This window comes from Dromiciops gliroides, chromosome 2, assembly GCF_019393635.1.
Source record: "Dromiciops gliroides isolate mDroGli1 chromosome 2, mDroGli1.pri, whole genome shotgun sequence".
Taxonomy (NCBI): domain Eukaryota; kingdom Metazoa; phylum Chordata; class Mammalia; order Microbiotheria; family Microbiotheriidae; genus Dromiciops; species Dromiciops gliroides.
The window spans coordinates 80,400,251-80,416,031 of record NC_057862.1 but is presented as its reverse complement, the minus strand read 5'-3'; the positions used below and the strand labels follow the sequence as shown (position 1 = coordinate 80,416,031).

The 15,781-nt window shown below is 40.8% G+C and overlaps 1 protein-coding gene across 2 annotated transcripts in view; it reads right to left on the bottom strand.

The window, feature by feature from the left end:
* MYOF (myoferlin) overlaps positions 1 to 15,410 on the bottom strand; it is a 169,233-nt gene extending 153,823 nt beyond the window's left edge. For both annotated transcript variants that reach the window (XM_043988288.1, XM_043988289.1), the window contains exon 1: positions 15,247 to 15,410. In XM_043988288.1, coding sequence (XP_043844223.1) covers positions 15,247 to 15,334 — 88 coding nt within the window. In that variant the 5' untranslated portion in view covers positions 15,335 to 15,410. The remainder of the gene's footprint in view (positions 1 to 15,246) is intronic.
* Positions 15,411 to 15,781: the final 371 nt, after the last annotated feature.

The following is a 15,781-nucleotide window of genomic DNA, read 5'->3' as shown; positions in this document are numbered from 1 at the left end:
GCCAAGTCAATTAAGCACCTACTAAGTGCCAGGAACCAGATAAGTGGGCTGGAGATATGAAGCAAAGCAAAACAAAAACATTCCCTGACCTCAAGGAGCTCACAGTCTAATGGGGGGGACAACATGCAAATAACCTTGCACAAATGAAATATATACTGGACAAATTGGAGCTTGTCTCAGAAGGAAGGCACTAAGATTAAAGAGGACTGGGAAAAGCTTCTTGGAGAGGGTGGGATTTTAGTTGAGATCTGAAGGACGCCAGAGATGCTAAGAGGCAGAGATGAGACGGGAGGGCTTTCTAGGCACAGGGACAGCCAGTGAAAATTGCTTAGTCTTGTGCTAGGAAGAGCAAGAAGGTCAGTGTCACTGGATTGCAGAGCGTGTGGAATGGAATAATGTGTAAGAACACTGGAAAAGTAGGAAGGTTTAGGTTATGAAGAGCTTTAAAAGAGGATTTTGTATTTGATTATGGAAGTAATAGGCATCACTAGAGTTTATCGAATGGGGACTACACTTTAGGAAGATCAAGCTGAGAGCTGAGTGGGGCATGGATTGGAGGAGAGACTGGAGGCAGAGAGACCAACCCACAGGATACTGCAATAGGCCAGGTGAGAGGTGGTGAGGGCCCGCAACAGGGTGGTTACAGTGTCAGAGGAGAGAAAAAGGCCATTTGAGAGATGTTACAAAGGTAGAAATGACTCAGCACAGAATCAGTAAGTCAAATAAGAGTACTTTAATAGCATGAGAACACAGTGAATAATAAAACATCAGCTGTAAACTTGCTATTCTCTCAGACCTCAGCATTCCCCACCCCACCTACCACATGTAGGATTGATATGGAACTCGGAGATGGAAGCACATTACTACATGAGTCCTCCCTTGAGCAAGCAAGCAAAGAAGTGTTAACAACTGAGTTTCCATGGGATGTTCACCTCACACTTCACATAGGGCTAACTATCAGTTGTAGACAATACAAGGTCAGTGCTTCCCTCTCTCGGGTCCTCTGGTGGGCACCTCTTCCCTAGCCAGCTAATCACAGAGCAAAGTGAATGTCATTGTCACCCAGCTCCAACAAGGAGCCACACCATCACCATATGCCCCTAAGTCCCTTTCCCTCTGATTCTCACCATGCATCTTTGCTTCGGTTCTGTAACAGCTTTACTCTCTCACTCTCCCTAAGACAAAGACTTCCAATGCCCTTTTCATTAGGGTCGAGGAGGAACAGAATAGCGAGAGAGAGTAGGTCACACTAGAAACGATCTCCCAGTTCCAGCCCCCACAAATCCTCTGATTCATTTTCAGCTAAACTGTTTCTTTTTTCTCTTGAGATACAGGCTATGATTCAGTGGGCAAACTTGGCTCCAAGTCTCTGTTTCTTCAGGCCCAATGTGAAACAGAGCCAACCCTGGAAAAGTTATCTTGGCCCAGCTCCATCCCAGTAGAGCCCAGGAACCCCATTAAGTGAAGATGTAGGAATTACTCTAAGCAGCTGTAGGGCAGCTAGGTGACACAGGAGAGAGAGTACAGAGCCTGGAGAGTGCAGGAAGACCTGAATTCAAATCCAGCCTCAGATACTTACTAGCTGTTTGACCTTGGGCAAGTCATTTAACTGTTTGCCTCCGTTTCATCCACTGTAAAATGAAGATAATAACAGTACCTAGCCAACAGGGTAGTTGTGAGAATCAAATGAGATAATAGTAGTAGTAGGCACATAGTAGGTATAATATAAATGCTTATTCCCTTCCCATGACCTCAACATCTCATCTTTTGCCTCATTGCATGTACAAGCTAGTCCCCTGCCTGGTTTTTATTCCCTCCACATATCCACCTTCCAGCATCCTCACTTTCAAGGGTAGCTCAGATGCCCCCTTCCTTTAAGCTTCTCTTAACTTCACCCTTGCTCCTGCCCCATCATTACTCTATATGTACTTATCAGTATGCACTCTGTGTCCCCTCAATAGAATGTTGGCTCTTCAAGGGCAGGGACCATTTCATTTTTTTTTCTTTCTCTCTGCAGCATCACCCACATCATAGATTTAAATATCTTAAGCATATAAATCTTTGCTGGATTGAACTGAACTGATAAAATAACAATCTTGTCTTATCACCTTTGTGGGGCCACTCGCACTCTGCCCTCCAGTTCCTCTTTCAGAGTCTTTCTCTCCTCTCCTGGTCTCTTATTTGCCTTCCTCGTGCCCAAGACTAAGGTATCCATCCCTCATCATTCCCTTAAGGAGTTGCTTACAGTAATATCTGACATTCCTGTAATGCATGCTTTAAGCTTACAAAGATCTTCATCTCCAAATGCTGTTTGATTGATTGATCATCAAAACAACCCTGTGAGGAAGGAGGTGCAAGGATTATAATTCCTATTTCACGGATAAGGAAAACCTAAGGAAATCAGAGAAATTAAGGAATTTGTCCAAGGTTACACTGCCAATAAGTGGCAGGGTTAGACCTTAAATCTAGATCTTCTGAGTTTAACTCCAGCAACATTATATTCTCCATTATCAACTACTTCCTGAAAAGCTCTTATCTGAGAAAGCCTATGGTGTTACCTCTCCTATTTGTATTTTAAGAGTGAATCCATTTGCTCATTCATGTATTTTTATTTTTTACCATAAAACGAATTATTTTTTAAATAGTATTTTATTTTTCCAATTACATGTAAATATTGTTTTCAACATTCATTTTTATAAGATTTCGAGTTTCAAATTTTTCTCCCTCCCTCCTTTCCCTCCCCCCTCCTTAAGACATCAAGCAATCTGATATAGGTTATACATGCACAATCATGTTGAACATATTTCCACATTAGTCATGTAGTGAAAGAAGAAACAGAACAAAAGGGAAAAAACACACCAAAAAATGAAAATAGTATGTTTCAATCTGCATTCAGATTCCATAGTTCTCTCTCTAGATGTGGAGAGCATTTCCCATCATGAGTCCTTTGGAACTGTCTTGGATCACAAGAAGATTTAAAAAAAATATAATCCCTCCCTCAAGGAGCTATGATTCTATTGAGGAGAAATTATATATATACATATAAGTAAATAGAAAACATATGCCAAGTTAATACAGGGTATTTGGGGGAGCAGGGCAATAAGGGTTAAGTGACTTGCCCAGGGCCACACAGCTAGTAAGTGTCAAGTGTCTGAAGTTAGATTTGAACTCAGGTCCTCCTGAATCCAGGGCTGGTGCTTTATCCACTGAGCCTCCTCTGTGCCACTTGACTGCCCCCAACAGAGTAATTTTAAAGGTAGGGCACCAGTAACTGAGGAGAAATCAGGAAAGGCCTTGTCTATTGAGTCACTTAGGCTGAAGGAATGTGTGAATTCTAAGAAGGTTAAGGAGACTAAGAGGCCAGAAAGGAGGAGGGAGTACATTCCCGGAATTCTGGACAGCCTATTCAAAGGCAGGAGATGGAATGATGTGTGAGAGGTACAGAAAGTGAATATTTGGCTAGAATGGAGCATTTATGAAGGGGAGTAATATGTAATAAGTCTGGAAAGATAGGCTGGAGTCAGACTGTGTATGGGGTTTAAATGCAAAGTTTGTATTTTATCCTAGAGATAGCAGGGAGCTATTTGCACTTTCAAAAGAGAGGAGGGACATGGTCAGGTGCATGCTTTGGGAATATCATTTTGGAAGGGAGAGGCCATCACAGTAATCCAAGCAAGAGGTGCTAAAGGGCTGAACTAGGGGAGGCTGGGGAATGCAGAAAAGGCAACAGATGCTAACAATGTTTAGAAGGTAAAAATTGACAAAACTTGGTCTCAGATATCAGAACAAGAATGGATGTCAACAGAAGTGGGCGGAGAGATGAGGATAACTCTGAGCTTGCAAGCCTGAGTGAATGAAAAGATGTTGGTGCCTTGGACAGAAATAGGTAAGTTAATGAAAAGGGTAGATTTGGGAACGGATAATGAGTTCTGTTTTGAACCTGTTGAGTTTGATATGCCTACAGAACATTCAACTAGAAATGTCCAATGGGCATTTAGTGATGTGGGATTGAGGCTCAGGAGAGAGATGAGAGTAGATATATACTAGTAAAAGTTATAGTCATCTGCATCAAATTGATGATTGTGCCCATGGGAGCTGATAAGATCATCAAGAAAGAGGGGAGAGAGAGATACCTTTACACTTTTCTGGTTCACTCACAGTATTGCAATAAAACTTGGGAAACTGAAAACAAAGAAAGAAAGAAAGAGGGGGGAGAAAGAGAAAGGCCTTTAAGAAGCAAAGAGAGGAACTTCCATTGATGGAACTTCAAAAAAGTATGACAGGAAATGAGGAAAACATCTTTGGACGGGGAGACCTACCCACCCCTTCCTCAAATAGGATGGTTACCCCACTGCTCACTCCAGGCCAGCCCTAAGTATGGGAGCCTTTGAAATGATTGGTATTATATATTACCTGCATGTCTAAATTTTAAAGCATCCAACTAGATTTTTTAAAAATAAGTATGTACAGTTCCATATTGTCCTCTTTAATGCTCTCAAATGCAGAATTGAGACTCTAAAGAATGCTAGGGCCGAGAGTTGCAGCATACACATGTAATCCCTCTTGCCAGGGAGGCTAAAGCTGGTGGATCTCTTGGGCTCAGGAGTTTTGAGCATCAGTGGGTTAAGCCCATTGAGTGTCCAGACTAAGTCCAACGTTAATATGGTGAGTCCTAGGGAATAAAGGGCCGCCAGGTTGCCTAAGCAGGAGTGAATTGGCCTAGGACAGAAACTGAGCAGGTCAAAACTCCTGTACTGAAAAGACTGAGAGATGTCAGTGAGTAGTCCCTGAATTTCTAACCTGGGTACAACAGTCAGACCCAGTATTAAAACAAACAAATCAAAAATAAATAAAATTTAAGAGTGCTAAGATACTCCTTTCATCCATTAGCATCTAGAAATAGCTGCTAGGAAAGTGGTTAGCTAAGCATTCAGGAATCTACCTTTTGTCAAACTTTTATCCCACAACATAACTGAATGCTAAGCAGGTTTAGGGCAACTAGGTGGCACAGTGAATGGAGTGCCGGGCCTGGAGTCAGGAGGACCTGAGTTCAAATCCAGCCTTGGACACTAGCTGTGTGACCCTAGGGGAGTCACTTAACCCTGTTTGTCTCAGTTTCCTCATCTCTAAAATGAGCTGGAGAAGGAAATGGAAAACCACTCTAATATCTTTCCCCCAAAAAACCCAAATAGGGTCCCAAAGAGTCAGACACAACTGAAAAATGACTAGTCAACAACAAAAAAAGCAGGTTTAAGTGTGATATTGCCTGAAAGTTGGGAGGTTGTTTAAATTACCTTTCAAGGTTCTTCCTGGTCCAAGATTTTATAATGGTATGGTAACTTAAGTAGAGGCAACTTGACTTAGTAGATAAAGAAGTAGATATAACCTTCAGCAATTCAAGTCACCTAACCTTTCAGGGCTTGGGACAAAAAAAAAAATTGCTTCTTAAATCCCTTTCCAATCTAATTATTCTATAATTTTAAAATAGATCTACAGAGATAACAAAAGGGTCAATGATAAAGGAGTTGTGGAAAGACAGGTTCCCAACATATGATTAGTAGAGTTGTGAACTGGTCCAATCATTCTGGAAAGCAATTAGGAGCCATGCTAAAATAGTGACCAAATATCACTGACCCAAAGGTCATACTGCTAAGAGTGTAGCCCAAGGAGATCACAAAGAGGAGGTTTACCATAATACTTACGCAGCAGCACTTTTTGTAGGAGAAAAGATCCAGAGACAAAGTAGGTACCCATAGATTGTGGAATCGCTAAATTGTGGTACATGAATATATTGTAATATGACTGTACCATAAGAATTAAGAAATATTAAGAATACAGAGAAACATTAGAAGATATATTAACAGATTGAAGTGAAGTAAATAGAACCAGAAAAAATATACCCAATAATCACCACAATGTAAATTAAAAGAACAACAAAAAAATAAACTTAACATTGTTTAATTATAATGACCAGGACTGGGCCTGAAGACAAGATGAAAACTCTATCTCCCTCCCTTCCTTGGAGAGGTTGTGGAACATGGCATATGGTATCAGACTCAGTTGATGGATTGGTTATAAAACTGCTTTCTTTTTTTCCTCACTTCTTTCTGTTTTATTATATGTTACCAGGGATGGTTCACTGGGTAAGGAAAGGAGAAAGGGATATATAGAAAGTGTCCCCAAAAGTATTATTGCAGTTTTGCACTTTGATAAATATAAAGACTTTTTGGAACACCCTCTATTTAGAAATGAAGGTTATGTAAAAACAGGATATCAATTGTTGATTCTTTGTATCAAAATTCAGAATGGAAAAAATAATTGCTTATTGAATGAAAAAAATAAAATGCAAATTCAGTGTCAACAATATGCTCCTTGTTCTGGAAAATGGTGAAACAGTGCCCGAGGCAGTATGGGTACGATAGGAAGGGCTTTGTCCTAAGAACCAGAAAACTTTGGTCTTCACTTTGGCTCTGTCACTTACTTCCTGTTTGACTCCCCACAATGGGCAATCTTTTAGGGCCTCAGTTTACTCCTCTATTAAATGAGGGCATTGGATGAGATAATTTCCAAGATCTCCTGAAGCTCTCAGATTCTATAACCAGCAGTGAACAAAAATATCCAAGAAGGGCAGGAAAATGAATCCAGCAAATCCTCCATCCTCTCATCAAAAAGGGAAAAAAAAATAACAATGCCCAGAGGCTGAGGGCAAGAACACAAACAAACCAACTCAACTAATTAAAGGGAGCTCCACCTTTACAAATAGCTAGGAGCCAGCAGACTAGGCCTCCATGTCCTGGGTTTCTGAAACAGGCCCGGATTAAGTAGGGTTGGGCCATGTGGATGGAAAGTCTCCAATCTCCCAACTCCAGGAAGTGGTATTAATGACTCAGTAGGTTAAATCCTGTTGCTCTTTAAAGTATTTAGTAAGTGTGCAATAATAGTAACACTCTTGGGAGATCCTCTTTTTGCCTTTCACCATAAGACTTGCCTTGCTTACAAACTAAGTTTGAAGAATTACAAGGGGTTTCACAAAAGTTAGACAGGCTAGGAATTTATAAAGCAGTAGGCTTTCCTGACAGAACATTTTAACTCACACAAAGGAAGGACTGAGGCCTAACATGAGACACTAAGGAGTTGGGAAGAAACGGTGAGACAGAGACAATCAAGAATGCAACCCAGGAGGTCTCTAGGGGAAAAAAAAGGGAGGTGGGTATTGGTGATAGTTTTTCAAAAGCCCATTCTTTGACTGGACATGCCTAGTTAGGTTTTGCCGTCTCCCATCACTCCTCCTACTTAATGCATGGGACACCTGAGCCCTTCATCACTTCTACATCAGGATAACTAACTCAGGCCTCAGAAAGACATGGATTATATAGAAGTGTGTCAGTTCTCTGTCAAGCATGCCTGATTGCTTTCCCATGTCTGATGCCATAGGTACGGACAGCTCTGGATTGACCAGTGAGACCCCCAATGTTCAGAAATTTTCCAGCATAGAGTTTATGGAAGTTTCTAGAAAAAGATAAGAGGTTACCAGTCAGGAGAAGGGGGGAAGATAGGTGGTGCAGTGGATAAAGCACTGGCCCTGAGTTCAAATCCAGTCTCAGACACTTGGCACTTACTAGCTATGTGACCCTGGGCAAATCACTTAACTCTCATTGCCTAACTGAAAAAACCCAAATCGTTAAAAATGTGTAATCACCAGTCAGGAGAAGGGGGAAGTCCCAGAGCAGACATAATCTGTTGCAAGTGCTCAGAGAGACCAAAACTCAATGAAAACAAACCCCATGAATTCTTTGGACAATCACAGGACTAAAGGTGAGTAGAGTGGCCAGCAGACCATGAAAACTGTGTCTGTGTCCTGTCAGCTCTGGGATTCCCTTGAATGGCAGAGAACATAAGGTCCCTATTGCTTGTGAACCTGCCTTCACAAATCGAGCACAATCAGATGAACCCAAGTCTTTGTTCATGTCCAACTCTACCACAGTCATAGAAATTTGGCCAGAAATAGGAGCTCCGCATGACTCTGCTTGTAACTCATCCCCAAATGAAAGAAACAAATCGGAATGAGGAAATTCCCATTTTTATAACAGCACATGACTCTCTTCAGACATATATCTTTTACATAAATCAAGGCATATTGCTGATGAATCATAGAATTTAAAGCTGGAGAGATTCTTCAGAGAGCTTCTGGGCTGAAGGCAGATGAGGAATTATTATCTCCACTTCTATGTAATAAGGTTTTGCCTTTCTGTAGCACTTAACAATTTACAATGTACTTTCATCATAAGTATTTGAGGTAACTGGTGCAAGTATCACAGAATCATAGACATTAAGAACCTTGGTGGCCAACTAGTCCAATCCAAACACAAAAGGAAGCCCCACTGTAACATACCCAACAAATATCATGATCCCCATCTTACAGATGAGAAAACTGAACCTCAGGGAGGTGGTGTGAATTGCCTGAAATCGCATAGATAGAAAGGGTCTATCTATCACATAGATAGGGTCACAACCAAGGTCTTCTACCTCACCACACTGCAATTGTGTCTCAGAGAAGAGTAAGAGATTCTGATTTAATCCCACTTCTCAGGCAGCCAGGCAGCTATTTGGAATTTATTAAAAACTCCCTGTGCACATCGTACTATTGTAAATACTGGGGATACCAAGAAAGGCGAAACAGTCCCTGTCCTCAAGGAGTTCACAGTCGATGGGAAGAGCCAAGAATATGCTAGTAAACATTTAGCAAATTTCTCTCACAGTTTAATCTGCATTAACATTTTCTTCATCACTTTCTTAAGTCCAAACAATTGAATTATGAACATTTTCTCCATCTCTAAACAATAACAAAATGAGCCCTGATTTGTAGTATTCGCAGATTTCCACGGTGTAGATGTTCACACTGAAAATTTAACAATTGGGTCATGGTTAGGACTGACTCTAGTATATCCCTAGGAAGAATGGACAGTCTAATTGATCTGCTCCTGATGTCTGCCATGTCTGTCCTTAGACAAGTAGGTCACTAAACCTCCATGAACTTCATTCTTCCTCTTCTGCAAAATGATGGAATTGGAACAGAGAGCCCCTTGGGTCCCTTCCAGCTATAGTTCTATCACTCTCTGATTCTTAGAAGAATTTGCCCAAAGTCATTTGACTAGTTAGGGGTGAAGGAAATACTAGAATTATCACAAGTTCTGTATATCAAGTGAAATGAAAAAAAAAATGAACAAGGCACTAAGGTGGTGTCATCAAAGATCATCTCCATCTGTGGAGAGGCAATGTAGTCCTATGGAAAAAGAACTAGGTGTGTAGTCAAAGGTCTTGGGTTCAAGTAGTGACTCGACATGAACTGCCTGTGTGACCTCGGACAAGGCACTTCATCTCTCTCTGTCTCTGTCTATCTCTTTCTATTTCTCTGTCTCTGTCTCTGTCTGTCTCTTTCTTTCTCCCTCTATTTGTCTCCCTGTCTCTCTGTCTCTCTCTGAAAAATGAGAGGGTTGAACTCCCTAAGGTCCCATCCAGCTCTTAATCCTTTGAGTCTCTTACTACTTGGCAATATGGCCAATCAAGTAGCGCCCCCAAAAGCTAAAAAGCAACATATCAAGGTGGGAGTAGGGTCAGGAGAAAGACCTGGCTTCCAGGTCTCCCTCTGATGCTAGGATGATCTTGGGCAAATTACCTAACTTCTCAGTTTCAGTTTCCTCATCTGTCAACTGAGGAGTTTGGACCAGATTATCTCTACAGATTACCTTCCATCTCTGAGACTCCTTGTGATAGGCAATTCAACCTAATGGTATAATCAGTTGTCTTCACCATAATAGAATGAGATGTTATCAAATGACCATAGAGAAATGCGAAAGTATTCAAGATGGTAGAAGGGCATGAAAATGGATATACTAACTACCTAGATTTGCTTGAGACCCTCCTCTCCCCAATTACCCAGGTAACCAAGGGGAGCTATATGGGACTGATTTAGCCAATCAGGATTCAGAATGGCTTAACAAACCAACGATCCTTTGTGGTGAACGAGAGTGAAACCTATCCAAAAGTGCAGAATCAGTGACACTGCAGCTGGCTTAGCTCAAGCCAGCCTTGAGAGGTCTCTGGAGATAAGCCGATGGGGTTGATGTACACGTTGCCAGAGCTAGCTCAGTGCTTGGGAGGCCCTGAAGGAAACTGTGGGAAAAAAAGATATATTAAACTGCCTACCAATCTGAAGGTCTACCTTGCTGGTGCGCTGACCTCATTGTTGTATGCCTATGAAACCTGTACAGTAGACCAGCACCATGCCAGGAAACCGAATCACTTCCATTTGAATTGTCTTGGAAAGACTCTGAAGATCACCTGGCATGATAAGGTACCAGATGCTAAAGTTCATTCTTGAACTAAACTGCCAAACATTCAAACTCTACAGCAGAATGCAAACTACCCTTGCCTAAAAGACTTTTATGGAGAACTCACATAAAGAAGGTGCTCACATAGAGGTCAGAAGTAATGCAAGGACACTCTCAAGGTCTCTCTGAAGAACTTTTGAATTGACCGCATGACATGGGAGAAGCTGGCAAAGGACCGCCCAGCATGGCATGCCCACATCAAAGAAGGCACTGTGCTCCATGAGCAAAGCAGAATTGCAATAGATCACAAGAAACATGAGATGCACAGATTTAGAGATATCTCCACCCCAAATGTTCACATGGACTATTTGTGCCCAACCTGTGGTAGAGCATTCCAAGCTTGTATTGGTCTGCACTGTAACTTGACTCCAACATAGTGATGTAATTTTGGTCCTCTTCAAGAAGAAAGGATGACAACCAACCAACCTATCAGCTAGCCTTGGATTCTGAGACATTCTGCTTTTATGGGGCTTGTGGAGACATTCTCTTGTCTTACTGTTTATGTTTAAGCCTTGCTTTCTGTTTGATGTATCAAAAGGCCACTATCCTTGAACCTGGAATTCCTCACTCCCCCTGCTTCCTGGCACTCTCCCTCTTCTCTTGTCTAGAGACACGTCCCTTTCCCTCCTCAGACCAACCCATTCCCCACCTTTAGTCCAATAATAATATAAACCATGTCCCTGCTTTCCTAGATTGAGCTGTTTCATCATTAGGCTGTGTGCTCCACATGATCATTTTATACCTGCTTAATAAAGATCACTCTTTAAAAAAAATAATGATCGGCAGCTAGGTGGCACAGTGGATAGAGCACCGACCCTGGAGTCAGGAGGACCTGAGTTCAAATCCAGCCTCAGACACTTAACACTTACTAGCTGTGTGACCCTGGGCAAGTCACTTAACCCCAACTGTCTCACCAAAAAAAAAAATAATAATGATCACAACTGTGATAGACTTAGCTTTTCTCAACAATACAATGATCCAAGACAATTCCAAAGAACTCACGATGGAAAATGTTCTCCACATCCAGAAAAAAAAGAACTGTGGATTCTGAATGCAGATTGAACCATAATGTTTCTATTTTTGTTTTTTTTTTCTTTTTTGAGGTTTTCTCCTTTTTCTCTGATTCTTTTTTCACAGCATGACTAATGCAGAAATATGTTGAATGTGATTGTACATATATAACCTGTATCATATTGCTTTCTGTCTTGGGGAGGGGGAAGGGAAGGGAGGGAGGAAGAAAAATATGGAACTAAAAATCTTATGAAAACAAATGTTGAGAACTATCTTTACATGTAACTGGAAAATAATAAAAATACTTTTATGATTAAAAATAAAAAATAATAAAAAACAATGATCACTCTTGATTTCACAGACATCATCTCCCTCCAGTTTACTTCCCCTTTGGGAAAAGAGGAATTTGGGTACCACAAGGATGGCCTTTGCACCCTCTAGTCCTCTTCTCTTTGGGGAAAGAGAGCCAGATTCCTTAGGGTGAATGCCTCCATTTGCAATGGTTGAAAAAGATAATGGAGAGGGCAGCTAGGTGACGCAGTGGATAAAGCACTGGCCCTGGATTCAGGAAGACCTGAGTTCAAATATAGCTTCAGACACTTGACACTTAGTAGCTGTGTGACCCTGGGCAAGTCACTTAACCCTCATTGCCCCACAAGGAAAAAAAAAGGGAAAAAACATAATGGAATGAAATGCCAATCCAGGGTGATCATTTAGGTGTTCTAAGCTTGCCCAATTTAACAGAAAATTTCTGTTTCCATCTTAGTACTTGGCTTTATACTTCCAGAGCCTTAGATGAATTTATAATCATGAAAGAAACCAAGTCATTTTCCATAACAGCCTGGATGTCTTAACTATCAACAAGTCGGGCTTGTTCCATTTTGACTCACTGTCCTTCCCTTGTAGTTTTCATGTTTTGCCAAGTTTCATCCAAGTAGTTTCTAAATTTCAGTCATGGGTGAAGTGTTCCATTTCTTTCTTTATTTGTTTATTTATTTATCTATTTATTCATTTATTCCTCTATTTATTTATATGTATATACACATAAACACATATATATGCATGCATGTATATATATATATATATATATATATATATATATATATATATATATATATATATATATAAATAGAATCATAGAATGCCAGAGCTGTAAGAGACTTTAGAGACCATTTAGTTTTTCCCTTTCATTTTACAGGTGAGTAGAGCCAGGGACAGTGAGACTTTACCCCAGGGTGTTAATGTCCACTGCAGCATGCTTTCTCCCCATGAGCTAATCCATGACATACCTTCTCTCTCATTTTCTACTTGCTCACCCAACCAAACAGTGAAGTGTCTTCCCCAGACTACAGTCTTAATTCCTCTTCTAGTGGATAACCCTTCATATACTGAAAGACAGCTGTTGTACTGGTTCTGCCACCTACTAGCTGGGTGGTGATGGTGGTGGTTGAGTTGGGACTGACTCTTCTCAACCCCATTTAGGATTTTCTTGGCAAAGATAACTAGAAGGGTTTACCATTTCCTTCTCTAGCTCATTTTACAGATGAGGAAACTGAGGCAAACAGGGTTAGGTGAGTTGTCCAAGGTTACACAGCTAGTAAGTGTTTAAGGCCAGAGCAACCATGGGCAAGTCATTTCTCATATTCTCTCCTCCCTGATTCTGTTTTCTGTTTTTGCCAAAGGCCCTATAGATTAGTCAATAGAGGGCCAATGACAGTAAATGACTTCTCCAAGGTCATATAGCTACTTAGTGATAGAACTGAGATCCAGTTCTTTAGATGTCTAGTGTATAATTGTTGCACCTTTGCATTCCACCTTTAATGCTTACTCCCTGAATGACCTCAGACAACTCATGTAACTTCCCTGGGCCTCAGTTCCCTCATTTGTAAAACGAGGGGGTTGATCTAACTGGCCTCTGAGGTTCCTTCAGGCTCTTAGATGTGTGACCCTATCATGACCGAAGTAGGTAATTTTTAAAAGGCACTTTTTAATAATAAAGCATTATATAAATATGTATTGTTTTAAAGTGAAACCCACACATGATTTCTTAGTCATATTTTAGCAAATGGTTCCAATCACCCTCTACTCTGTTTTAATAGACAACAGTAGCTGACCAGTACACACCTTCCCGCCCTGCCCCTTCCCCATTTGTTTGGACTGAACCTGAGACATAACTCCATCCACCAAGGCAGATCAAAATTTGCTCTTCAATTTATAGTCTTAATTGCCTAGAGCAGTGAAAGGTTAATTGACTTGCCCCCAGTCAAACACCTGGAAGTGTCAGAGGCTGAGTCTTCCCATCTTCAAAGTCTGTTCTCTAACTATGTTATGCTATCTCTCACACAAGTGTCTGAAATATAGCAGGCAATGAATGTCTGTTCAATTCAGTAATTAATGATAATGTTGATGTCAACAACCATGAGAGGCTGATTGAATTGCATTGGACTGAGAGGGAAGAGGAAAAGAAAAGGACAGGCATCTACAAGGGAGAGAAGACGAATGCACTGCAAGAGAGGATGAATGGATCTAGATTTCTATTCTTTGCCTTCACCTTTCACCCCTTCTCCTTTATCCTCTAATTGTTACTGGCTTTAGTTTCTAAACTCTGTGTTTGCAAATGGCCAATGGTCAATCCCTAAAAACTGCAGTTCTGTCCAGCATTCTAAGTAATGATCAGAGGAGTTTGTAGAAAAATAACTTTCTCAATGACTCATAGCTTAGAACTGGAAGAGATCTTAGACCTTCCCACCCTTTCATTTAATAAGTGAGGAAACTAAGGCCCAGAGGGGCTAAATTATGCCCCTTCCCAGGGCACACAGAGAAAACTGAGACTAGAACCCACTCTTCCCCATCCATTAATCTTTTTGCTAGTAGTACAGGAATCTTTCCATTAAAGAGCTCCCCCTAATCATAAAGAATTTAACTAGCAATCCCTCAAACACCAAAAAGTTAAATAGTTTCCATCTAGAAAAGAAAACAATAAAAATGAGAAAAAGAATAGCATTAACTAGCCCACAAATAATAACTCCAATAGAAAGAGCCCAAGATCTGGAGTCAGTGCATCTGGATTCAAAACCCACTTCTGACGTTTATTATTTGTGTGACCTTAAACAAGTCATTTAACCTCCCTAGGTCTCTGTTTCCTCATTTGTAAAAAGAGGGGGTTAAATTAGATAGCCTCTGTGTCCCCTCCAGCTTCAAATCTTTGATCCTTTGACTTGTTTCAAATCCTTGCTTTGCTACACACTAAATATGTGGCTTTGGGCAAGTTTTTTTTTTAAATCTCTCTGAGCCTCAGTTTCCTCATCTGTAATATGGGAAGGGGGTGCATTTTGAGCTCCCTTCTAGCCATGTTCCTACGACCCCCACCTTTCATTGCTAAAAATGCATCAAAAGGATTAACACCATGGAATTGTGTTAGTGAACATGAATTGCTGCGACAGCTGACTACTTTTTTAAAGAGGCTTATGACTGGCAGAAGGAATTATGTATAAAAAAAACTAAAGTTTGTAACTAAAACCTCTACAGACTTTTAATTACAAAACCAGAGCTGATAAGTCAATATATGTTCCTTTAAAAAGCAAAGCAATAATTTCCCCCCTAGAGTTCAAATTTCAGCTCTTGGGAGAAGTCTCAGATCCTTGCGGGAGCGTGGGGGGGAGGGTGGGATAGAAGAGACCATCCAAAATAATCAATCCCATTTCCTGTTCTGCACAGGTAACAAGAGCCCACAAACAGGGGACAATCACTTTATTATCAGAAGCATGAAAAAACTCTATCCGAGAAACTGCATGATATCAAAATCCAAACATGACCCTGGTACTGAGAAATAAAGTTGTCTTACCCCTAAAAATAACCGAGACGATTGGATCTGGTTTTCCAAATTTCCCTTTAGGGATATCGCTCGCAGACTCCACAATGACCCGAAGCATGGCTGCTGGACTTGCAATAAGCTGCGAAGATCGGGAAATGAAGTTTGGAAAGGCAGTACTGCATCTGTGCTTGAGGCTCCTGCGTGAACTGGTAGAGCAAAGGAGGCAGGGAGCGATTCGCTTACAGTGAAGTGGGGGGTGGGGTGGGGTGGTGAAATTAAAAAAAAAAAAGTCAAATGGATGGATCTCGGTCAGAATATTTAGCAAATGCAATCTGTAAACTGATAACCGTAACTCCCCACTTTTACTCAGAAACGGGCAGTAGTAACTTGTGAAATCTGAGAAGATGGAAGTGAAACCTCCTAAATGCCAACTAAAAATATTAATGTGCAAGATGTAGAACTAAAATAGATTCAGGGTTAATGAATAACATGGAAAGAGCCTAAAAAAAAAAAAACCGATGCTACTGTTCGATTCTTTCCGCAGCAGTTCCTGAAGTAGAAGATG